The 26001-nt window shown below is 51.9% G+C and overlaps 1 protein-coding gene across 5 annotated transcripts; it reads left to right on the top strand.

Annotated features, from left to right (window-relative positions):
* Positions 1-23249, top strand: ZIC4 (Zic family member 4). 5 transcript variants are annotated; one of them, XM_036850525.1, is made up of 5 exons: positions 1-2893; positions 6549-6633; positions 12908-13525; positions 18054-18372; positions 20466-23249. In XM_036850525.1, coding segments are annotated over exons 2-5 (1008 nt in total). In that variant the 5' UTR covers positions 1-2893; positions 6549-6563; the 3' UTR covers positions 20467-23249. The 5 variants fall into 5 exon arrangements, with proteins under 5 accessions (XP_036706420.1, XP_036706423.1, XP_036706422.1 ...); XM_036850528.1 differs by lacking the exon at positions 1-2893 and adding an exon at positions 3148-3570; XM_036850527.1 differs by lacking the exon at positions 1-2893 and adding an exon at positions 3148-3574.
* Positions 23250-26001: the final 2752 nt, after the last annotated feature.

Below are 26001 nucleotides of genomic sequence, written 5' to 3'. Positions count from 1 at the left end.
CTCCCCCCGCCCGCAGCCGCCGCGCCAACGGAGGGCGCGCCGAGGCGCCGCGCGCCTTTCATTGGCCCGCCCGCCTCATCAATCCCAGGTATTGTAAAGCGCTTGACATCCCCTTTTGACAAACAGGGCTGCCAGGAGTAGCAACTTTTTTTTTAGCCAAATTTTTTCCCTCTTCTTATGGAAAAAAATTTTTGCCACGATTTCTTTTCCTTTTCGCATTCATAGACATTCTCTCTCCTCTTTATCCGTATCCCTCTCCCTTTCCCTCTCCATCTCTCTTTCTCTATCTTGTCCTTCTTCAGACCTGCTCTTAGCTTAGCGATTAGCGACTTCGGGCGTCTCCGAGAACAGGAGGCGGGGATGGGGCTGGTAAACACTAAGCTAAGGCACTTCCAGAATGTCCCGATTCAGCAACTTTCTTTTCTTTCTTTCCCCCGTCCCCGCCTTGAAGGGCAGCAAAGGAGGCTTTTGTTATTTGCTCCTTTTGAAGTTCGCTTCCCTCTTGCTTCGTCCCCCTCCTGTTTATAATTTAAGATCTAGGGAGCACACAGGCACACCACTTTCTCTTTACCAGAAATGTGATTTCTCAGGACAACCGGTTGCCTCGATTTTCTCACTGTTATCAAATCAATCAGACCTCCTGCTCCCTCCTCCCCCCCAAAAAATAAGCACAGGTGGATGAGAGCTCCAACTTTCCAGGTTCAGGGTTTTTTGTTTTTGTGGGTTTTTTTTTTTTTTTTTTAGCAAATTGAAAACATTGTTGCCGAATTTTTATTTTTTCCTTTCCTGTGATATTCTTTTCTTTTCTCCCTTTTCCCTAGTCTCCCTTGTCTGCCCCCACTAACCCCTCTCTCTGCACTCCTGTTCCCAACCCTGGCCCCTTTCATTCAGGTAAAACTGTAAATTTCCCAACACGCCATTGTTCTTCAGGACTGCCCAAAGCTCCCTAGAAATCCCCGAATACTTTTTTTGGTATTTAAATCTCCGATAGATAGGACCAATGTAAATTTTGTGACATTCAAACCTTTTCTAGTTCACAAATCAGTCACCCTTGTCACAGTTATTGAAATTCCGCAACTCGCCACACCAGGACGGTGGAAAAAGCGGGCGCGGTCTTTGTTGCCGACCAGGCTTTTGATCGCCAGAGAAAATTTACTTACCTTCAGATGAGTGAGCAGAAAAAGAAATAACACTCCCTTTGATTTAGTTAGGAAAATGCAGACATTTGGATTCAGTGCAAACATACAACACTCGCTTGTTTTCGCGATGCGGCCCTCGATTAACCTGTCTTTGCCCAGCGCAAAGTCTATTCAACAACTGCGCGTAGTTGCTTTTTGTCCCGTCCACAAAGAGCCATTGACTATATATTAAAATGATTGTTGAAAGGTAGAGGAGTATGGCACTTAAAAGCAGGGGAAAAAAATCCCTGTGACTCAATCAATTAAGGCGAGCAACATTTATGCATTTCAAAAAATGCATGCGGATGCGGGGGGTTGGGGGATGAAGGTTGCATTTCTCCGCAGCTCTGTTTAAAACCCAGCAGCCCAGGCCGAGGGTTTAGCTGAAGCGTCTGCATATTCATTAGGTCTAATTATTTTCTAGTAAGGAAAACACAAAAAGCCAAGAGTCGGAATCCTTCAATTTGCCCTTTGTTTCTAACTTCATTTGGCTTCTTTGCAGCTGAATCACAGCCCTAAACTCTTTTCTCAGACAAAGAGACCTCAACTCATCCTTTCACAGGCGGCCCCGTTAGGAAACTCACCAGTGCCTGGGCGAGAGGAAAATGAAAATGAACATTTTTTGCCCAGTCGCCTGTTCGGGCTGCACAGGCTGGAAGAAGGCAGGGTCAGCGTTGGCCTGTCCTCCTTTCTGGTTTCCTGGTCTTTTCATCGACTAGATTCTCGCTTGGGGCTGGCGAGCTGAGCTGCCCTTTCCCTGGGCTCTCCCTGCTCAAAACTGGACTTCTGTTAGCTGGGATGGTTTCCTGGTGTCTGAAGGAAACTGGCTGAGCATTTGCGCTTGTTGTGCTGGGAAATAGAAATTTGAGAAAGAAAAAAAAAATCAAATGTTCGGTCCCCAGCAACAAGTCTGAGTGCAACAGCCCCCGAATTCCCTGCCAGCTTTGAGTGGAACCAGGACGGGGAATGAAGGCAAAGGGCTGGGGCTTGAAGGGTGGTTTAAAAAAAAAATGTTATATACTTTGTTTTTAAAAAAGATATATCGGAGCCACTCAGTCTTTTCTGCTGCCTACAAGGGAAATTTGGATCCTGCCTCCACTGCCGTTGTAAAACTCTTATCTGCAAGGAGAAGCTTTCTCTAGAGGCTGTACTGCTTTCACCAGGGAGAACAAATCTTGAACCCACCTCTCCTGCCTTTCAAAAAAAAAAAAAAAAAAAAAAACAAGGGAGGGGACCTGAGGGGAGAAGGGTAGCCGCCGTTGGGAGGGGGAGAGGGGAAATAATTCTTCAAAAAAGAAAAGTCAGTCCTCTCCTCTCCTGTTCGTGGAATATCCAAGGGGGACGTTGACAAGAGGGTATTTTTAGGAAACGCGTCCAAATATACAGAGTAAGAGTGAATGTGAGAAAAAAAAAGTTGTGGGTTGTAGAAGTTATCAAGTGGGATTTGCGGCGCTCTCTGCAGGAAACGCAAGCGGCTCCAGTTCAAAGCCACATGCACCAACGTGACATATAAGCCATTAAAATATCATCCTGACGGCTCATTTCTGCTTCATCATACATTCCCTAACTGCTTCCCGAAAGCTGGAAAAGGAGAAATGAAAGATGACCGCCTCGCTGGAACCACAAAAGAGAGGCTTGGAGGGTTTTGTGGTCCCCCTCAGCCACCTCAAAGTGATGTGCAGAAATGAGGCGATCCCGGCAACAGGTGGAGCGGGGTAAGTGCGTGAGTCCGGGGGGCAGACAGACCGGACCTGTACCCCCAGCAGCGGGGTAGGAAGCACCCTTATCGCGGCCATTGGCACCCAAACCCCACTGGGGTAAGAGGCCCAGCTAGATTTTTCCCCCATCCCCTCCCTCCGTAGCCCCCCAACCGTGGGTACAGGCACCACCCCGCTGACACTGAGGGGAGGAGGGGGCCCTTCCGCCGAGAGGCTACGCTGGAGATGAGTCCATCCCTTCTTCTGGGGGGCGGTGCAAGGGGGACGAATGGGGCTCCCACTGGCACGCGGACCAAGGGCAGCTTGTTGCCTGCCCGCCTTCCCTCCCCTCTTTGTAAATCTCCTGGGTGTCCCACCGTTGGCCCAAGAAGGGGAGTCATGGCCCAGAGCTTCCCTCGCCCCGAGTAAGCTGGGCCCGCGCAGGAGGGGGCCCCTGCAGACCGCTTCTCCGTCCTGCCCCCGCGAGGATGGCAGGGAAAGACTCGGCTTCCCCTCTCCAGGGTCAAAGGAGCCAAGTTACCCCGGCTGGCAGCAAGATGATGGAGCTTCCCCACCGCAACCTGACGGGGGATGCCGGCTGGGTCAGCTGCGGGGCCCGCATCCTCGCCTTCGTGCAGTCTGGTCCTGCCTCAGGACACTGACCGCTGAGATCCGCTCTCTGCGCGCCGCGGGCTGTGGGTTTGGGACTTGACTTTCTTTCTCCAGGATGCGAACGAGGGCTATGACTAGGTCTCAAAGGAGAAGGCCGTAGCTACCTGGGATTCTGGCCACTACCCTAGACACATAGAGGCCCTGGAAATTAGGGACAAGTGGGGCGGGAACAGAGTCAGGCTGTGAAAGAAAGCTAGAACTGCCCCAAAGGGAAAGTTTGGGGTTGATGAATGGTCCATGGGGACATCTGGGAGCCAGCGAGGTCTTCGGAATGGAGAAGGGGCGTTGGAGGGGCTGCAACTTGGCCTGCACCGTCTGCAGGAAACTCCCTTTGGATCGCAAGGTCATATTTCTACCCCTTTTCCGACAGCATTGGCCTCAGAGCGACCTGCGAAGAGGCACCATGTTCCCTTCCTCTGTCTGGCCGCGGGCAGTTTTGTGGGGGGGGGGTTCAAAGGGACGGTTAAATGTCCAGGCTGGTCCTTCAAGCGACCCACTAACGCAGATTCTATTCTGGGCACACGGAGGTCGCCCAGTCTTCAGCCCCCAGCTGGAGGAACCTCAGCTTTTCCCTCTAGGGAACAGAAGAATGAGAAACGGCCGTTGCACAGCCCAGCCTCAAAGCCCAAATTCCTGGTGTTTGAGGGCCCGATGAAGGGGAGTCAGGGAGGTTCCGGGTGCAGCTGGTGACAGCAGGCCACGGGCAGAGGCCGGAGCCGTTTTGCCTTTAGCCAGGGAGCTCCCAGACAGCCTGACGGGCCCCTGCTCTGCACCCGCCCCGCCGGCTGAGCTGTGGCCGAGAGGCGGGCATGACTTTGCCGGCGCTCCTGCGGGTTAATCAGTGTGGAGCAGCGGGGAAGTCTCGGGGACTGAAGTCGCTGGCTTGGGAAGCAGGCTGAAGATGACCTCTGACCTTGGGCAGGCCTGCGCCTGTTAGGGCGACCCCACAATGTGCAGGCTTGGTGTTCCCCCAAAAGAAAAATGATGCCTTTTGCCTGTACCCACTGGCCCACTTTCATAGCTCTCCCCCAGCACGATCAATTACTGAAGCTCACTGGCACACTTTTCTTGTCTCAAGGGAAAGAAGGCAGATTCCAATAAGTCTCCAGGTTGTGCTCCTGACTGGTGATTCAGTGCCCAGGGCTGGTGTGAGGAGACAAGTCAGGAGCAATCATTCGGGGAAAACCAAGCTGAGCATTTTCAGGGCTTTTATATCCCTGGGTTGGCAAGGATCTCAGGTCCAGGGGCCCAGGGGCTGCTCCTAGATTCTCTCACCCCTCCTTCAGCGAGATGACTGGCTTGCTAAGTGGGGTCAGAGTTTGAACCAAAGGAGAAGATATTTACCCGGGTTCCATGCACAGGCCCGGTGATGGAGCTGCTACAGGAGCAGTTTAAGGTTGGTCCCAGTTGCCTGCCTGAAGTCCAGCCTCTGAGACATTTATTTGCATGCCTGTGGGTTTATAATGCACAAAAGATTGTCAGGACCTGGGGATAGAAGTGACCCAGGCCTCTTAAAGGGAGGGCTCGAGCAGCATTGTAGGTGTGGACAGAGTTCTTTAGGGAAACTCACACCCATTTCCCTCTGAAGCAAAAAAGTAAATTCTATTAGTTCCAACCAACCAGGACTTTTCCTGTGCCAGACATCCTGCCATGAGGAAATTTTAGAGCAAGGACACCCAGCACGCTGCCCTTCTGTAGGAATGCAAAGTTGGGCTTTCTTTCTTTCCTGATTTGTGCGGGAAGGAGCTTATTACCTTTGGGGCTTTTTGGTTAGAAAGAATCGAAAATAAATAAAACCCTCTGGGAAAAGGTGAGTCTAAACCCCTACTCCCACCCCTCAGGCTTGGACCCAGAAAAGAAGGGAGAGTGAAAGGTGAAAATACCTAAGCTAGTTCAAGCCCGGGTTGGGGGTTGAGGGAGAGAGAAAGAGATCTTTGAGCATAGAGAACTGGAAAGTCTTTGAGATAGCAGAGGCCCACTTGGATTTGGCCTGTGGTTCAACAAGTTAAACAACTGCTTGTTCTGTGGGCTGGAGTGTCAAGACAGGCAGACGTCCTCATTGACAGAGAGCTTGCTGTGTTTGTCCAGGCTGAGACCTTTTCAATGACTGTTTGTCTTTCTAGGCCAAATTGAGGTTTGGGGCTGGGTGAATCGCCTCTGTTTGGCTGTTCCACTGCTTTCAGCTTTGCCTGACAGATGCAGAAGTCCCCAAGATGAGTTTAAGGTTTTAAGATGACCAAAGGCTGGGTAGCTCTATCCAAAAAGTGAATTTGATAAGGAATGCAAATATTTTGGGGGTGGGGGTGGGTTATTTCTAAGCTGCTTAACTAAAAAATGTGGACAGCCAGGACCAATTGATAGAAATAATCTCCCCCCCACCCCAATCTGATGAATTTTATATTCACTTTCAAAAACCAACTGCGATGGCTTCCAGATGGGTGAGGGGGCGGAAGCCATGTGAGGGTTAGGGATTCCACATCACTTTGGGCACAACAGGAGCTACATGCCTGCAAAGAAATTCCTCTCCTATCAGTTCCAACACTTACAACTCAATTTTTAACCTGCTAACCTCCCAGAGGACACCCAGCCCTCCTTCTCACTAAACTCAATTAATTAATGAACTTAAAATGATGGGGGCTTCTCAGATAAAAATGTTTAAATTCTGGAGTGAGAGACGTTTGAACACTGACTGACTGAAAGTGTGCTTAACTCTACCTGTAAGGGAGATCCACAAATAAGTTACGGATAAAAATCTAGTTGGGAAATGATGATTTTTAATATTTTTTATCACCCAGGACATATTATTTTGCAGTAAATATGGGTAGTTCCCAGCAGAATTCTCTTCTTTCACTTCCAAATTTGAAAATAGTCAAAGAAAACACTGAAAAGGTCTTCAGACCAACACTTTCTTTCACTCATACATTCAGGCCACACAATCTTGCCATACGAGCATGTAGGAAATCGTTTAGCTACTGACTGTCTCTCTTTTCTTCCCAAACAGGCTCAAAGTCAGAAAATGAGATACAAGACTTCTTTAGTGATGAGGAAACGAATGCGGCTTTACCGAAACGCCCTGAAAGAGTCAAGTAAGTTAATATCCTCTTTTGAATATTGGTTTGCTGAAGTTATTTTTTAAGTAGGAAGTTATTTTCGTATGTGTTTTTGGTCTTTTGGTTACGTTGGTTGTGAGTTTGGGGGTGTTTCTTGAATTCCAATGAAACCTAGAACAACACCTTGGTGTTTGATGCATTTGCACACAAATCAGCGACACAACGTCCCACCAGCAGCCAGCTAAGCCCCCTCAATGTCTACTCATCTGGACGTTCTAGAATTAATATTTGACGACTCTCTCATTGAAACAACCACCCCTGACCTTCTGCAGTTCCACTGTCACATTATTCTATGACATATTCATCTTGAATTCATTTCCGGACGATTTGATTGGAATGAGGTTTGACATGTATTGGCTTCCATGAAAGGAGCAGACTTTGATCTTGGTGATGGGGTTTACATGATATGCATCAACTTTACCAGGGACACCAGCCTTCCGCAATGTGGCAACCACGATGTTCCCACAATGTGGTGTCTGAACAGGGAGTGACTGACAGCCGCTCTGTCAGGAATACCTTCATTGTGAAGAATTTAATTTAATATTCCATTTAGAATAAGCATATGATTTAGGGTTGGGTGTTTCCCCTTTCAGGCATCTAGTTTCCCTCATTTCAACTACACCACCAGCTGACGGTTGCCTCCAAGGTATTCCCTTGTTGGTAGGAAATGCAACCTTCTTAATAAAAGTTAAATGGACAACTTAGGAAATGACTCTCTCCTATTATTTTGGGATGATTTGATGGCAAATTCCCTAGAGAGATGTGGTTATTATGTAAATTCCGTTGTTTTAATTCCTCAGTGCTGTTCTGGAAGATCCTTTAGCAATGTTTCCTAATCATTTGTCAAATGATGGTTTGCTGGGAAATTAAATTTTATCCAAGCATATTTTCTTTCATACGTACTTCCATTAATGATGATTAAAGCCCAAACTTCCATAGAAGAGGGGAGGAATATCTTCCTTTATCTTCAAAATCCTGACAGATCCCTTCTCCTTTGTACAATGTGGGCATGGACCTGTGGAAGGCTCCTGGGGCTTAAGTTGTTATTTTTTTCTCCCGCAAGACTAGAGACAACCTCTCACTATAGGAATCTTGAACTCTGTCTGCGAGTAGCCTACGAAGGGATTTGCCCCCTTGTTTTGGATGGTACCCTCGCCAGAAACAGGGAAGAAAGGATTGAACAAGTGACTGCAGACCTAGATGCACAATATTCATGCAACAAGGTTTGTGCTTGGCCAGGCTTTGTACAGTGGCCCTCAGCTTCTGGGGTCCTGGCTCAGGCATAAGCTGCAACAGATAATCATCATTTAGCATTGTTGAAAAGATGAAAATGGAAAAAATATCCCAGCTATTGATCTGAAATCTCCCCCATTGTTTTCTTTCCAAAGAAGGGAAGTCAGACATTCCCCCACTTAAGCCAGTGATGTGAGGAGCTATAACAGATGGTAGGACCACCAAAATATATTTCTATACAGCAGGACTAGGAAATTACTTTAGTTTATGATGTTGCTTTGTCACAGCTGAGGTAAACAAAGGTGCTTAGGGCATGATTCTGAGGTCTGGAGGGTTGTTTGGAGTCTGGTGGTGGAACTTGCTCCAAATAGGCCCCCATGAAAACCCCCAGTGGTTCTTGAAACTCTTCTGAAGATCTCTGAGCTGCAAATGTATCTCTCTTTTTCTGCAAATCAAGCAGAAATGTGGACTCAACAATGCCATAACCCCCAGCATGGTTAGGAATAGAATGGTTCAGCCAAACATTTGGTATTGGGGGTAAGTGTGGTGAGATAACTTTTGAAAGAAAAATTTTGAGCACCACTGAGGGACACCACTACTTAGCCTGCCCAATGAATAGTCAATGAAACCTGGACTCCTTGCTACCTGGGCACTGGAAGACTCAAAGGAATGGCCCTGAAAACTAAAATATGCCTCACTAACGTCAGTGCCCCATCTGTCATCTGTGATAAGCTGGATACTGCTTTGGGGCTTATTTCAGAGATACGCCTTGAAGACCCTTATGTAATCACCCAAAGTTCCCTGTTTATAAATATTAGTGAGTAAAATGGCTTTTTTTTCTCCCTATCTCTGTCCCTGAGGAAATGTCCCTCTGGGAGAATGCTTGGTTCCATTGCTGTGTTCAGCCAACCAAGGTGTGAACCACGTGGCTCTAAGGCACTTGCAAAGATTAGGCAACCTTAGTGACCTTAGGTCAACTGACCCCTGACTATTCAAGAAGCATCTCCCCAGGATGGGTCCAGATGTTTTCAGTGCTTCAAAAGAAGTCTGCATCTGGGAAGGAGCTCTATGGGGCCAGGTTACTGTCGGTGAATTTGGCTGAATCAGATGTATCTGCCCTTCCACTGTTGGCACAAAAAGCCATACACATGTTCAAAGCTTTTCAAGGGTAAACTTATCAAGAGAGACTGTGTAGTGCAGTAACAGTCTATTGTATATAACCTCTGCTTCTTATCCTTGGAGTCTGTGGAATCAGTGCTTAGAATTCGGGGCGGGGGGGGTCCCACAAATTTGGATGGGAAAAAATGCATCTTTATTTTCGCCACCTTCTAATGGAATGTTATAGCTTTCTTCTATTATGAGTGTGGGCAAGAGGCACGGGATTATTAAAGTTCACTAGCTTCACCAGGTTTCGAAAGGGTCCACAACCTAAAACAACTTGAATACTCCTGTTCTGTACTGTTATTCAAAGCTTTTGATGCGGGTGTGGTCACGGTGTATATATTAAGTGGTTCGTTTTTGTGCAAATCAGAGTTTTTTTTTTTTTTTTAAATTTTTTATTTATTTATTTATTTATTTTTAATTTATGGCTATGTTGGGTCTTCGTTTCTGTGCGAGGGCTTTCTCTAGTTGTGGCAAGTGGGAGCCACTCTTCATCGCTGTGCGCGGGCCTCTCACTATCGCGGCCTCTCTTGTTGCGGAGCACAGGCTCCAGACACGCAGGCTCAGTAATTGTGGCTCACGGGCCCAGCTGCTCCGCGGCATGTGGGATCTTCCCAGACCAGGGCTCGAACTCGTGTCCCCTGCATTAGCAGGCAGATTCTCAACCACTGCGCCACCAGGGAAGCCCAAATCAGAGTTTTAATGGAAGCCAAAGTAGATGGTTAGTTTGACAAACATCCTGAACAGTAGGTTGTAGATTGCCAACTTTCGGAAGGGAAAGAAAATATTTTCACTGTTGGACTACTGCATCAGTGCCCCCGCACTTAGGCCTCAGTGCTGCAGGAGGAGCTGACTAAGGTCTGTGTTGATGAATGGTTAGGAGAAAGTGCTGGGCAAGGGGTCCCAAAGAGGAATATACTGGTTTGGTTTTTTGTTTTGGTTTTTGTTGTTTTCAGAACCCTTCATGGGTTTGCCTAGACAACTGTATCATTCAAGAGACACCTGTGTGGTGAGAAGCCTTGAAACCAGCGCTTTGAGGAAGGGAAAACAGGACAGGAAAACAGAGAGGAGGCACCTGTGGGCAAAGGGGATAAATCCCAGAAAGCGAGAGTGTGGGAGAGGGTGAAAGCCAGGAAAGGAGACAAATCCTCCAAGTCTAGTCTCAACACTGCTGTGTGGAAGCCCTTGGTTTCCAGAGCAGAAGGGCTTCAGCTGTCAAATGCTCTCCTTCAACTTTTTTTTTTTTTTTTTATGCTAACTCAGCATCTATTGGTAGCTTGCTTAAGCTCTTCCGGCCGGAGGAGCAAAAAGACCTGGACTTGTCAAAGCCGAGGAAAATTGTTGTGGAAGTTAATCCCTCGCTAAATTGCGGCCCTGAGCCAGGAACAATGCATTAAATGAAGAAAGGCTCAAAGAATCTGCCAACCATTATAAATAAGTTAATTATTTTTAAAAATTTAAAAGAAACCCTTATTTACTGACCAGGAAATGTTTAAGAATAGTTCTTGGTGCTGGAGATGGCTGGGGTAGCTCAATCAACTTCATCAGAGTTCCTTGTAATCTGTCCAAACTTCTCACCTCTGCTAGGGGAGCGGGGTCTTTTACTCAATCCTTCAAACTTCTCTTAAAAACCCAAGTCTTTCACTGCTTTGAGGGCGCTTTCTATGGCTGCCGGGGAGCCCCGAGAGAACTTAGGTTGGCATTTTCGGCTACTGAGTGCAACGCAGGCTTGAGGGCCAGCAGCACTTTAAATCGCCGGGCGATGCAGCCGGCCCTAGCCGGTCGGCACAAACAAAGGACACTCCCCCCTGTTTATGCCACACTCGGCTGGTCCAGAACTGAAGGTTTCTTCCACCGGCCGATCCCCACCCCAAGAAAGCGGAACCCGCAGCCCGGGAGGGCATCCCGCGAGAGGAGGCCGTGGCCCGAGGTCGCTCTCACAGCCTGGGCCGGGAAAGGTGGCCTCGGCTCTAGGCAAGCGAGTAGAGACAGAGACTCCGGCCGCGGGCAACAAGTGGCCAGAGGGAGCTCAAAGTGGAAACGATTCTAAAGTTCCCTTTCCCAAAGGCTCCGCCCGGCGGCAGGGTACAGAGCTCAGGACCGCAATTTGACAGTGGGAGAGAGACCTGGGGTGAGGACCCGCTTCTCCTCGCTGCGCTCCCCTCGCCTTTATTTCTCTGGCCCGTCGCCCGCGGGTCGGTGTGATTTGCGGCGGGAAGGATTCTTAGGCCCTCTTGGGCGGGCGGTGTGGGTTCGAAGCCAGCCTCTCCCAGGTCATCACCGTCTCCGGCCCCGTCCTGGGGCTCGGCTCAGGGCCAGATTCTTGGGTCCGCCAGTCTCTGGGCGCTCCAGGCACCCGGGAGGAGGGGCCGGCAAGGCTAAGTGGGAAGAATGGAGTGGGGAGAAGACAGAGGGGGAGGGGAGAAGAAAGGATCCAAGTAGGAAGGCGAAGTGTGGTCAGGGGGTTCGTGGAACTGAGAGCGAGAGCTAGGGAAAGAGCGACAGCGAGAAAGCTGAGCGACGCGAGAAAATTTGGAAAAGCGAGAAAACAAAATTAGGCGCAAGGGCTGTTAGCCTAGGATCTCCCCCGCTCCTGGCCTCCTAGTCTGCAGCCGCCTTTCCTCCCTGGATCCCGGCCCTCGCCTCCTCCCGACTCCCGGGACAAGCTGCCGAAGCAGGCCGCAGTCCCCGCGCTCCGGGTGCTGCCCATCGGCCCCGGCAGGGCTGGGGGGTCCGGTCTGCCCGGAAGGACATTACGTGCAGCGCAACGCCCCCTCCCCAAAGCCGTGGGGAATGGAGGCATAACCCAGCCCCGCTCACTTCCAAGAGCGGCGAGGCAGAGCAGATCTGCCCAGCTTTCGGGGAGAGAAGGGGGAGGGGGCTCACGAGTAGAGAAAAGAATCCGTGCCCGGGTCAGAGCGCATGTGCAGTAGAAGCGCGAGCTGGGGGGTGGGGAAGGGAGCGGGAGCAGTTGTGACTCTGCGTGTGTGTGTGCGTGTGAGTGTGTGTGTGTCCCCGTGCTGAGGGACCTGTCATCGCTGACGTCGGACCGGGACGCGGGCCAATGGGCGACCTAGGCGATTGTTCCTCTCGGCGGGCCCGGGCCACGGCCCCGAATCTCTATTCACTTCCTCACGCGCCCCGCTGCTGCCTCTGTAGTGTACAGGATTTCAAGTAGGCATTAAAGACTGATAGAGAGGGAGAAAAAAAAGTCACAACCCAAAACTTGATGGGGGGGAACTTTGCAGAAGTTGTCTATGGCTGTTCTTACCCCTCCCCGCTGTCAGGTGACGGTGGCGTGAGCGCCCCGACCTAAGGAGCTCCGGGGAGTCCCGGCCGGGATGCAGCAGGCCTCCCTCTCCCAGCCGAGCTGGGCGCTGAAATTCGTACATATGGCCGGAGCTCTTGGGCACCACCACCACCTACAACATCACCACTTCCCCCACCTCCACTCCCCCGCAGGGCTCCGCGGCCCCGAGGGCCCGGGGGAGTTGGCCGCCAAAGCGCGCTCGGAGCGCCAGTCGGACCCCTTTGGAGCAGAGCCCAGGGACACCCAGCAACCCACAGCCTCAGCATTGCGCACCCCACTGCCCCTTCCACCCACCCCGCCGCCACCATCACTCTCCTGCTCATGAAGCGACAGGGGGCTCTACCGAACAGCCACCCAGCCGGACCGCGGTGGAGGCGCTTGGCCTCGCGTTGTCGACCCGGATCGCTGCCGCCGCAGTCTGGCTTTCGGTGCCGGCGTTGACCGCCGAGGCCGTGGTGTGGCTGGGCTGGGCCTGCCCCCTGGGGCCGGGTAGGACGCTCAGCCCTCGCCACCCGTTCTCACTCGCGCTATTTGTCTCAACAACAGGTAGCAGCTCCGGACACCATGGCCCCCAGCTCGCTGCCGCCTCCAGCCCCTCGGTGTTACCGGGCTTTCACGAGCAGCCTCCCCAGGTCTCCCCTAGCTGCACTTTGAATGGACTCCTGCGTCTGGGGCTCCCCGGAGACATGTACGCACGGCCCGAACCCTTCCCGCCGGGACCTGTGGCCCGCAGCGACGCCCTGGCAGCTGCCGCAGCCCTGCACAACTACGGGGGCATGAACCTGACCATGAACCTCGCCGCACCCCACGGTCCCGGCGCCTTCTTCCGCTACATGCGCCAGCCCATCAAACAGGAGCTCATCTGCAAGTGGCTGGCGGCCGACGGCCCCGCACCCCCGCGCCTCTGCTCCAAAACTTTCAGCAACATGCACGAGCTGGTCACGCACGTCACCGTGGAGCACGTCGGAGGCCCTGAGCAGAGTAACCACATCTGCTTCTGGGAGGAGTGTCCGCGCCAGGGCAAGCCCTTTAAAGCCAAATACAAACTTGTAAATCACATCCGCGTGCACACGGGCGAGAAGCCCTTCCCTTGTCCTTTCCCGGGGTGTGGGAAAGTCTTTGCTAGATCAGAAAATCTCAAAATACACAAAAGAACTCACACAGGTCAGTATTCGCCACTGTCTGTCTCGTTCGGACCCTCTGGGGAGGCAGGGGGCCTCTTCCGGGCCCTCGGAGCTGGATTTCCTCAAGTTCCACCTGGGCGGAGAGGGGGGATATTTTGGTGTTTCCATGAGCCAAGTTCATAAAATATTAATTATGCCCTTCAATTAGAATCACAGAAGTTTCCTGAGGCTGTGTGTGGGAAGGATAGTATGAGATTTCTGCTCTGGGGGTTGTGAAGGGGATGCTCGGGTTTCTGTGTGTGCAAATGTGTGGTCCCTGCTTAACGGAGTTTGATTTTAAGGTATTTTAAAGGGCACTGTTCCCCAAAGTTGTAAAGACATAGGAACAATTTAATTTTTCCCTGTCCCTTTGGAATTGTGTGAGGTGCACTCTTCCAATAGTCAGCCTGACAACCTGACTGCCACTTGAAGTGAGAGTGCACCAGGCCCTTAGTGACTTCTTTAGTATTTGAGGGTCTCATGGGCTAATTTTGCCCCTGTTTTGGAGCCTTGGTGACCCACACTCGGGACGTTTCACAAACCCTCCCTTTTGCTTTAGCAGAGACCCAAGGAGACTCATTCACCTTAAATGTCATTTACTGAGCTGTTAAGTGAAATGGGGACATGTGTCAACCACATCTGTTAGTTCTAGTTAACAGAAAGAAAATGAGCCCTCTCAAAAGCCTGTGAAGTTGAACTCCTCTGGCCAGAAGCATCTCTAATTAATGCAATTGCAAGGAGAAAGTTTTCACACTTCCCAGAACAGCCTGTGAAGTTACATTAATTAGTTTAGCAGCCGGATGTTTGTACTCTTCTTAGCTAGGGTTTTCTTGCCCTCGCTTCCTCAAAGTTTAAGAAGTCAACATCTCCCCTCTTCCATTTTGGGTGCGGGAGAAGGGGACCGATGGGAGAGACAGAGAGGATGAAATAAGTTCCAGCTTGGTGCCCCACTTCTACTCCCTGGCACTCTGCCTTACGCACCTCTATTCTTGGTGAAAACATCAGCAATTATTAGAGTCAAAGAACTCACCCAGGTTGGCACTACCCGGAAAAGAAGCTTGCTAAATCCCACCTTCTCCCCCCAAACCCTGCAGTCTTGGGGAAGGTCCCTGGCCAGGACATTGGCACACTCGGAGGCCAGATTAAAGTCCACTTTTAAGTCTCCTACTTTATTTCGGAAATGTATAGTTTTTCTGAGCTGTTTCCGGGATCCCCCCCCCCAACCTCTCGCAAGCATTTGTCCCCCCACTCCTCCCTCCCTCCGATTTTTATCCAGGGGAAGAAGGAGAGAAGTGAGACCCAGATCGCCGCCCTCAGGCTCCCTATTCATTGAGCTGGCGGCCCGCACCACGAAGGTAGACTCGAAGTCCTGAGCCAGAGTAGGAACTCAGTTTTAATGACAGGGGGGTTTTAAACAAACTTTTACTGCTCTTTGCCGGCCTACTGTTTGAAGTCCGTGAAGCAGAAAATGGTTAAATTCTCAGTGCAATCGACCTACAGCAGAGAATCAAGTTCAGTGCGCCCGAGCTGGCTCAGGTTTGCGTCTATTCAGAACAGAATTCTAAGTGCATCCTTTCCCTTTCCACTGGCAGTCCTGATTCAGTATCACCGGAGTTAAAAAAAAAAAAAAAATCTACAGAGCCTCTCCTGCTCTGGCGTTTCCCTCAAACCCTCCTCCTAAGTAATGAAAAGAGGAGAAAACAACAACAACAACAACAAAATGTTTCTCAAATGGCAATAGACCTCACTACAAATTATTCATGAAGACGGTTCTCGATTCAACAGGAAAATAATTGCCTTTTCAAATATTAATGGCGTTTCATTTCCTCGAGTCGCGGAAGTGGCGAATAGGCTGCTTTCTCAGGAGTTGAGATTTTCCGGGATCTGAATCCCGGGCCTGGCTTCGGAGGCAGAGGCTCCGATCCCACTCCGAAAGCTTTCGCTTTGCGGCGGTCACAGAAATCCCGGAACAATGGTGCCGCCGCGAGGGAGACGCGGGCCCGCCGCCCATTCCGGGACCCCTGTGTTGGGGGCTCGCCCCACTCTCCCAGGCAGTCGGTAGAGGGAGGGAGGGCTGGGATCCGAGGCAGAGGAGAAGAGACCGCGCCGGGGCGGAATGCTCGCGCAGCCCGGCCCAGCCACAAGTGCGAGAAAATGGCGCGAGTCGAACCGCCCCGCCACTGCCAACTTTGTCGGGCGGGCCTGGCGCCGGACCGGGGCAGAGACCTCTCGCGGCTGCTGAGGCTCTAGGAGGAGACCCCGGGCCTTGCAGGACTCAGCCTCAGGCCCAGGCTACTCAGGGCGGGCTGCGGGGTCCCGGCCCAACCCTGCTTCTCCACATCCATCCACCCACCCACCTAGGGCTCAGCGCCCAGATCTGGTGGGAGGGAGAGGGCGGGAGGCTGCGTGTTGGGTGGGGCGGGGGGTGTGCAGAGTTAGGCGAGGAGTCCGGGGCTCCTCCTGCTGCTGGGGAGAGGCCGGGAGGGCGCGGGGGCGCGGCCTCACCTGGCTTCCCAGGGGCCTTGGAACTTCCAGGCTGCCCATATCACCTTCAGTGCCCTGCTTTTTTCGCCTCAGTACCTCGTCTGGGACGAAATCATTGTTTCTGTTTTACATGAATGTCCAACAAGGCGGTCGGTCACAAGATGGGATAAGTGTGTGTGTGTGTTGGGGGGGGGATACTTGGGGGGTGGCAATCAACCTCAAATTCTATTTCTCCTCTGTTGTCTTAGCAGATCTTGCTTTCTTTTGCAGGTCCTGAATTACATGGTTCTTGTAAGTGATTTTAGAAAGAAAAGACAGAAGGAAGGGAGGAAGAAAAGTTTTAGTTTTGCAGATGCTAACAGGGATGAGGGGAGAAAACGAGGGGCACATAGGGACATAGGGTTTATTCTGCATCTTTCTAAATAAAACTGTACCGGTGTGCCGAGAAACGGCAGATGCCAGCACTGTCCAGTGTTCCACTGTACTAACAGTACTCCTGCAGCGGGAGGACGCAGCGGCCGCGCAGTGCAGGAGCCCTGGGCTTCTAACCCGCTGCCGTGCGGAGGCGAGGGTTGTGCGTAAACCTCTGACTCTGCCTAAGCCTCAAAAGGACTCGGGAGTAGGGGCTTTGTTTATTCAAACCTGCCCCAAAGCACTCATCTTTCTTGGAAGCGGCGGGAGAAGCAACCACAAAGGCACATTCCACCAGCCGGGCATCTCTCCCTCCTTAGCCAGACGCTTGGTAGTCTCTCCCTCAACCCAGGGCGCCCGGCAGCATCCATTTGTTGCAGCACCCGGACATTTCTTTCTCTCCTTCCTTTAGCATCTGCAGTTCCAGAGGAACCTGGGCTTCCGGGTTCTTGGGGTCCTTTCCTCCCCCACACGCTAGCAAATCCAGCCGGCGGTGAGCTCCCGGATTGGGACTCTGTCCTCGGCCAATATTTCCACCCTAGCGCGCGCTCGCGCCTTCCCGCGGCTCTACAGGGCATCACACCACTGATCAGAGCCCCTCCCGGGCCTACCCCGGCTGCCCGCTTGCCCTCCGGTCCGCGGAGCCAGGCCTCGCCTGATCGCAGCAGCTGCGCTCATCCTGAAGCCACCGCGACCACGGGTGCGATCGCGGGAATGGCCCCGGATCCCTCTTGGCCCGGGCAGAACCTGCCTTGCCGGTTTCTCGGCTCAGGCTGGGGAGGCCGGACCGTGGGCCATGGGTGGACTAGGGAGGCCGCTCGACCTCTCACAGTCAGCTCGGACTGGGAGAGCAGGCTCTCCCCGGCGGAGTCTCCGGGAAGCCGCTGGAGCAGCGTAATAAAATATTATTGCCGGCGCGAGTATCTGGAGGGATCCCGGATGGTTTAGGCAAGATTTGAAGAATGCTACGAAATGTTTGCCCTCAGGGGGTAGAGGGGAAGGGGGAGGGGCTCCATTCCCCGTAAAAATCGCGTCTGAAGTGAATTGCTCGGAGTACCTTTCCCTGCAGCACGAATCCACGTTATGCACATGCCGTGTGCATCGGCTGCGCATCCTTAAATTATTCCATCGCTTTGGCGTTTGCACAAAACCTACTTTAAGAAACAATTTGGGCCAGGATGTGTTTGGGGTGGACCGCTGGGCGGGGAGTGGGGAGCAAAGACATTTGGCTGGAACAGCAATTTTGAGCAGATGCGAGCTCCTCAGTCAACTCTATTCTCCGGGCAAAGGTGCTTCTGGCTCCAGGTGGAGAAAATCTGTAGGAAAACAACCGGAGTGGATCAGGATTTTCCGGGAAGGAAACTCGACTAAGATGGAGTCTTTGTTGCTCCTGCTCCGTCCCCTCCCCCAGGTCCTGGCGGGAGAAGGGGAGGGGGGGAGGCGTGCAGGAGGGAGCTCAGGGGGCGCGCTCTGAGCGGCGAAAGGGGTCCCGGGCTTGCGGCGCCGAGGAAAGAGGTTTCCGAATTTTTTGGTGGCTCTCTTCCCAAAAATGGCAGAGAAATTGGGGTAGGGTAGTGAGGCCGAGCCGGGGCCACAGCCCACGCGCACTAATGTCTCTGCGTTGCCTCCACCAGGGGAGAAGCCCTTCAGGTGCGAGTTCGAGGGCTGCGAGCGGCGCTTCGCCAACAGCAGCGACCGCAAGAAGCACTCGCACGTGCACACGAGTGACAAGCCCTACACGTGCAAAGTGCGCGGCTGCGACAAGTGCTACACGCACCCCAGCTCGCTGCGTAAGCACATGAAGGTGCACGGGCGCTCGCCGCCGCCGCCCAGCTCTGGCTACGACTCGGCCACACCGTCTGCCCTCGTGTCGCCCTCGTCGGACTTCGGCCGCGAGCCCCCGGTGGCCTCCTCGGCGGCGGTGGCGGCGCGTAGCGCCGACCTGAGCGAATGGTACGTGTGTCAGGGCGCGGGCCCCGCCCCCGCAGCGTCCCCAAGCCCCGCGCCGCCACCTGGCCCCGCCGCCGCCGCCGCCGCCGCCTTCGGTACTAGGGTTGCTGCTGTGGTTGCTGCTTCCGCGTACCCTGACTGCCAGGTCTAGGCCGGGTTATTGAGGCTTGAAGAGAGAGTGAGGAAGGAAGCAGGGAAGGCAGGAAGGGAGGAAGGTCACCACTAATAGTTGTTAGAGCTCAATGAATATGCTGATATAATGTCCATTGTCTTAAAATATCAATATGGTACCCATATGGATTCTACAGTCACATCCAGCACCCACCCACCACCCCCACCCCGAGACGCCCTCATAACTGGGTAGCTTGAAACCAGGTTTGGGGTAAAGAAAATAAAAGAGACAGGCAGAAGGTAAACAAGAAAACATATTAGGAGAGTTTCTGTGCAATCTTGGCAACTGCAGTCGGCAAAAGTAACACCACAAAGTCCCTGTGTGGTTCACAGAATGGGAAATGTTTTCCTCGAGGCCTGGGCCGCCCCGACGGCCACCCCTACTCCGTTCCCAGCTCCCAGTCGGAGCCTCCTCGGAAGTTCCTGTGGCGGGAAGGTGGCAGAGGGAATTCCTGAGCCGTTGTCTTCCGTCCTCTTTCCTTCCTCTTTTGCCTCCCTACACTTCCCCTCCCCCAGCTATTTAAATCCCAGATGCAAAATTTTCCAACTGCTTCTATAAAGGAGATGATAGGGAAGAGAGGGGAGGTTCAGCATCTTCCCTAGGGATTTTATGCCCCTCCCCCAGAGACTGGCCCAAGCACACAGAGACATCTGTCTGCCTGTCTGTCTGCTCTGTATGCATTATATACTCGGGGTAAGAGGGGAGTCCAAACAACAGGAATTACAGACAAAAGAGCGGTAAAGGGGCTTTAGGATTCAATGCTCTGAGGCCTCCTCAGACCAATCACCCTCTCCTCACACCCCACAGTTGTTGAGGAGCTGCCTGTGGAATCTTTTGGGTGCTTGGCATTGAGGGTGCAGAATGGGCCAATGATGTCACTGAGGCCAGGCCTCCACAGCAAAGGGATCCAGCTTAGGCTACAGTGTCTGGACGAATCACATCAATTCTGTGATGGTCTTTGTCAAAAATCACACAATGTTGGTCTTAGTTTTAAAAAGGCCGGGGGGAGGGGAACAAGAGATGAACTGCAATAATAAATGTTTTAAAGGCAAACACCCAATGGGTCTAGATTGAATGTGTATTTGATATGCTGGGTACCAAATCCCCTGAAAAGGAACCAGATGTTGGGGGCAGGGAAGAGAAAAAGTCTGTGCAATTGTTGCCAAGGGGGGAAAAATTCAGGGCCTGGTTCCCAGTCTGTCACCCTCTGCAGGGAGAATGGTGCTGCTCCAAATTCTTGCTAAGATTTGGGGTGGGGTGGGGGACGTGAATAAAACGGAGGGGGAGAAAGTTTTGGTAGACCCATCCCACTCCCCTGAGAATTTGGAGATAAGTAGGGGTGTGGTACTCCTACCTAGGGGGAGCCCCCAAAGAGCTCAATTTAAAAAGCTGAGCCCAGCAAACAAGCCCTGATTCTGCCACTCTGCTGGATTTTCTTCTGTTCTTTCCCCTTCAGACACCATTCGAAGATTCTCACTCCTGTCCCGTGGCCGCACACTTCCATCAGATAAATAACGTCCTAACTGGAGAGGGACTGTTTTCATTACTCCTAATAAAAACCAGAATCTTCCAAATACATCCTTAGTGAATCCGTCCTTGTGGAAGGGTGTCTGCAATCCCCTTCCCGCCCTGCCGCCACTACAATAGGGCCCAGAGGCCTCCTAGCCAAGGGCCCGCGGTCGGCAGCAAACAACTCTTTCCCATCAGGAAACACCCGCCCCACCGCCAAGGTGCAGAGGGCATCTGGGGAACTTGCTTCTTCTGAAGATGTTAAAAAATTTCCCCCTCTCCAAAGAGGACTCCTTTCTTTCTCTTCTATTTCTAGGCCCCATTTTGCCTCCCACCCCCATCCAAAATAATGAAATAAAATAAAAATGCGTAATCGGTCACTAATCGCCTTTAATTTTTCATTTGCTTGTTACAGATGTCCTCCGCGTTGCTCGCAAGGTAATCTCGCCCTGCGCAGCTGAGCGCCCGCATCTTGCGCCTGCGACATCAAAGGGCCCGCGCACAAAGCAATGTTTCTTCGCCACGGTGCATCTTCATGGTAAGTTAGGATTTCTATGGCAATGGGCAAGTCGCACTGAAATCCTGAAAGGCCGAGCCTGGAGCCCGTCCAGGCTTTTCATTAAGGACATAATATTTACGTCTAACAGGCCTTTTTTCTTGTGTATACAAGTATATATTTTTGTTTGACGCGGACTAAATCATTTTCATTTAATTTCCGGTAAACAAAACCCACGCGAATGGGCACTTGTTCCCGATCATAATAAAAATGGATAATAATGTGAGGGAAGAAAAGGGCCGCTTGAATCGCCGCTCAGCTCCCTTTGTTTCTGCTTTCTGCGGTGATCAGAGGGCGCATTTGGGTTTGATGGCGAGTTTCTAAAGGCGAGGAAATGGTTTGTAAGAGGGGAAAGAAAAGGAGAAAGGTCTAATCAAGCTCGGGTTGTTCAAAGAGTCGGGTTTTGGGGTTGAAAGTGTGAGTTTGACGGTGCATCAGCATGCCGCGTTAGGCTCGCCATGGAAATGCGCGCGGGGAGCGGCCGCTTCAAAGGCGGCACACTTCACTGCAGACACTCTATTAAGATACATTTGCGCTGACCTTTGCTTTCACGCCATTTAATACTGTCACTGTGCTCTCCAGTATATACTTCCTCCTTAGGACCTGCCTCGCCAGCGTTTAGGGGTTCACCTGGCACTCCGATGGGGGCGGGGGAGGGGCGCTTTGGCAGCAGGGAAGCTTTCGGGAAAGGGAGGAGCCAGACTCGTGCATCTTGACTGCGCCCTAAAGAGGCTCCAGGGTCAGAAGTAAATAACTTTAGGACGAGCTCAGAAGCTTAACAAATGAGCATCCCCAGCTCGGTTTTGTGCCAAGTGCCTCTCAGCATCTTGAGCATGTTGGAGGCCTGAATTTCAATGGGACTTGGGGGAAGGAAAGGAGCCACCCTGGATGAGTCTGGGGAGTTCAGACTGTGCCTTTGGGACATTTTCACTCTGGCCCCCAGCCCAGCCCATTCTGCCCCTCTATCCCGGAAGTTTCTCACAGACCCCCAAACTTGTTTCTCCGCAGGGTGGGGTGTATGGTACCCCTCAGGCCTGCGCTGGCCCTGGGCACAGACTCAAGAGCCCAAGGCCAAGGGGATAGGGAAGATGGCAGGAAAGTTAGAAGTCCATGTTCCCTTAATTGTCTTGTTGTTTATTTTATCCAAGTACCCCAGTGAATAGGGGAAAAATAAACACGGTGGAAAAAAAATCAAACAGTGGAGTCTTCTTTAGTGCCAGTCCTTGTGGTTGAATAAAAAGGATGGTCCGCTTTCTATTGAGCTGAGAAATCTTTGAAGTGGGAGTTATTATCTGAGACATTCCTGCTTGTCGTCCTAACAACGCTGATGAAACGTAAAAGGTTCTTTGTCAGCGATTTGTTCTCCTCTCTGTCAAACTCCCTCTGCCCCGTTAGTTTCAAACTGTTTCTAAAGAGATAAAATCTAACTTTTTTTAAAAAAAATACATGCACACTACACTAACTGATAACTTAAGGCCAAGTCCTGCTAAGGGAAAAACAAAAGCAATGCAGAGACATCAGGTCCAGAGCCTGCGGAGGTGTGCAGATGTTGAGGGGCCCTTTGCCCAGGCTCTGGGACAGGAGGGAAAGAATGCAGAGATAGCGCAGGCAGAGGGTATACACCCTAAGCCTACACTGTATGTCTGCTTCTCTCTTCTCTGGTCTGCACTCAATTAGTCCAAGTCAGGTCACCTAGAGACCCCTCAAGCTCCCAATATTCTTGCTCCGAATCCTTGGAACCAAGGCTGCAGCCAAGCAATTGTTACTATTTCCTGCTCCTTCGAAGACAATCTCTGCTAAAAAGAGACCCATTGTGTGTTTCTTCCCACTAGCAGCAATCAGCAAGCTCTTTCTGCCATTAATAGAAAGGAGAGTGGCTTGAGGGAGACAGACATTTTTATAATTTCCTGTTTTCTTCAGAATCTTGGCAGTTGGAGTTCAGAAGGTCCACGACCCCAAAGTGCATGCAAACGCCCCCCTCCCATCCACATGTGCAGTTCTTCATTTCATATTGTGCCCAAGAAAGAAACTTTCACCCGTCCAGCTTTCCCCAAACCTTCTGATGTAGTTTTAAAGGTGGTTTAAATAAACAAGGATGTTCCAGCCTCCCCACCCCGTGTGTGCTGACTAAATGATTTGTAAAGAAGTTTCCCCAAGCTGTAACCCATGCTGTTATTATAGTTGCTACAAAATGTTGTCTCTTATATTGATTTTTATTTGTTTACTGGAGGTCCCCATATGTTTGTTTATATTGCTAATTTATGGGACAATGTAATGATTGCAATGAATGTGAATTATACAGACAGGCAAATGTTTTGTAATCGTAATTCACACACGCAAGAACGCCTGACTGAAATCTTAGACTATTTGGTACCCTCTCTAGCCACACTGTTTGTGATTTATCACCTGTCCCCTTAGCATCCTTAAATTATGAACTAACTTGAAAGAAAAAAAAAGTTGTCATGTATTTGACTGAAAGTGATTGTTGAATGAAAACATAGTTGAAAGCTGTGGTTTAATTTCGCTGTAAATATGTACAAGTGAATTAAAATCTGTGATTCCTTTTCCCTCCAAAGGCTTTTGTGTACATGGAGCTCCGTCTTGCTATTTTCTTTGGAAATAAACGATGTGATGTTCCCCTTCCCCTTTTGAATCCGAGTGTCCTGTTACTGCTTCATCATCTTGGGAGAGATTTGGGGCCCTTCCGCAGCATCCCGTCTTCTTCCCTGCCTTCCCTCGGGGCTTCGCAGAGACAACTCTAAAGCCTAGTTGTGCGGGGCAACAAAAACACAGGGACCCACCTAAGCAGCCTTCGTAGAGAAGACTTCCCTCGCTCCCAATTTCACCCCAATGACACTGGCACTCATTAACCGGTTTCCACTGCGGAAGAGAAAAACGTAAAACCATGCTCGCAGTGTCTTCCGAGAAAGGCTGCCTTCCGCGGCACCGCGCACCCTCTCACAAACCACCTCTGACTTCCCAGAGAAATGTCTGCTAGCTGGCGGGAATAAAACAAAGAAAAAGAGAGGGCGGGCTGGCTCCAAGCCTTCCCTAAGCCCTGATGGGGTACCTCGGGCACAGTTGCCCGCAGGAGTCTTCCCAGCTGGACGCTCCTCTCTCTGGGAGTAGCGGATGCTCAGACCTCTCGACTCCCTACTCCCTGCAGAGAGCTGCGAAGGGCCAAGCCTTAAGACTGTGCGGCTACAGCCCACAGGACTCTTCTCTGAGCCCCGATTGGGAGACTGGGCTCTTCAGTGAGTTTTAGCATCTGATGCATAAGCTCTCTTATCCGGCCCGGCCACTGGAGAAATTATTTCATATGTATCAGAAGCACCTGAACCACCAGAGCCTTGCTCCACCCTCCCTTGTGGTCACTGAGTCTCCGGGCGCTCGCGTGCCGGGCTCCCTTGCTCCTACTGCGCAGGCGCCGCATGCGCCTGGCCGGAAGAGGGAGAAGGTGGGTCTCCAGGGCCTGGCTGGGGCTTGGGATGCTCTGAGTGGGAAGACGATGGCTCTTGGGGGTCTGGATGCTAGGTTCCCTTCGAGAACACCTGGGAGAACCAGCTTGTAGGGCAAGGGCGGCAGGCCTGCAGAGAAGGTTGCGGGAGGGACCTCAGCGCGCAAAGGTGCCAGGGCGACGCGCGGGTGTGAAAAGAGCGGCCCCGAGGGGACGCCCACTGGAACCGCCGCGACGCGTCCGAGTCGGTGGGCGCCGCGAGGGAGGAGGTCCTTGGCCATTAGTCCTGGGATGAGCGCCCCCTCCCGTCCCTTTCGCCAAAGGGTCCCCCTCCTCGGGGTCCGGGACCAGTTAGAGGAGCCTCTCCTGCTGTTTGGGTCCCCCCGCCCGGCCTCTGTGGGAGAGCGCACTCCGTAAAGCCCTTTCACTGGCGGAATCCTTGTGGTGGGAGCAGGTGGGGATGAGAAGGGCCCCGGGCACCCCGGGCCAGGGCTCTTCCAGGCTCGTCGCCGGATCCCGCTGCCTCCCGCCCGCGCGGCCGCCCCAGGAAACGTCTGCCAGAGGAAACGTCCGCGCCTCCAGCTGCACCTTCGCACCCCGCCTGGGACCGCGCTGTGCCGCAGGGGCACCGGGGAGTCGCGGCCCAACCGTCCCCGAGAGCCGAGAGGAGAGAGTGAGGAGGGCCGCTGCCCTGTGAACCTCCCAAGTTCGAGTTCGAGCCGAGGAATCACGGGATGAGGAGAGGAAAGGGGAAGTGCGCTGGGACACCTGCGCGCCGCTGCCCCTAAGAGTTCTCGGGCTTCCTTCGAAAAGTTATTTTTGGCAGAAAGTTGAATGGTGTGGCCTTTGGCAGAGGGGTGAAGTCACTCTTGCCCGAGTGCCCATGGCTAGCTCACCCTAGAGAAAACCTCAAGTGTCCTTTGAAGAAGTTACCCACCTCCTATCCCGCAGTGGCAGCCCCCAGGGCAGTTTGGGGGCGCCTTAGCCTGCTAATGATTTCCGGTGAGCCTCTCCACTAGCTTCTTCGAAAGCGAGCATTAGGTAGAAAGTGCGGGTGTGATGGGAATATTGGCTGGGCTTGTCCACCTGTGGCCCTGTGCCCCTGGATGAGGGATGAAACCTCCCTGTGCTTCAGTTTCCTCATCTGCCAAAAGAGAATTTCAAAGAATCGTCTCCACAAGTGTGTCTTGAGCAAGAAATAGGATAATCCTTGAAACCATCCAGAATTACCCGTTAAGTGCTTGCTGTTAATGTTGTTGTTATTATTACTCACAAGACTCCATCTTTCAGACACGTCCCCTAGCTCCTCCCTGAATCAGATTTCCAGACCCTCCTAGAAAGCGTGGCACCCAGGGGCCTCAAGCTCCAGATCAGGGTGTGCCTCGGCAGGCAGCACCTAGGCTAGCTGAGGGTCCTGAAACAGCATGAGTTTATGTTCTCTGAGAGTTCCAGATGCTGGTGCAGTGGGGCACTGAGGCAGAGACGCCATTTGTTTTTGAAAGGCTCAAGAAAAATGAGAGGGAATCGAGTTTATTTCGGTGCAGAATGAAGCAGGAGAAACCCGATCATCATAATGTCACCCCCATGACTTGTTAAGACACTGACACTGCAGACGGCCCAGATGTTGATTTATTTTTACCATAAGTCTCTGAGGTTACTGAGTCCGGTGTTGGTTTTGGGCTTTTCAAGACCCAGGTGTAAAGGGAGGGAATATGCAAGTGGGAAGCAAAGGTGGGCAACCCAGGGCAGAGCGGTTTGGGGCAAAAGTCACACAAAAACACATTCTTTCCAGTAAGGCGTCAGAACCTTTTTTTTTTTTTCATAATCATAGTTTTTCCATACTGAATCTCCATTGTGGGAAAATTAATAAGATCTTAGTCACCAAGTGACTGAGAATCCCACAGTAACATGTTCTACTTGTCACCAACTTCCTGTCTG

Source organism: Balaenoptera musculus, chromosome 4, assembly GCF_009873245.2.
Source record: "Balaenoptera musculus isolate JJ_BM4_2016_0621 chromosome 4, mBalMus1.pri.v3, whole genome shotgun sequence".
In the NCBI taxonomy this organism is placed as follows: Eukaryota; Metazoa; Chordata; class Mammalia; order Artiodactyla; family Balaenopteridae; genus Balaenoptera; species Balaenoptera musculus.
Note: the sequence above shows the minus strand (reverse complement) of the source record. Positions and strands in the feature narration are given on the sequence as shown.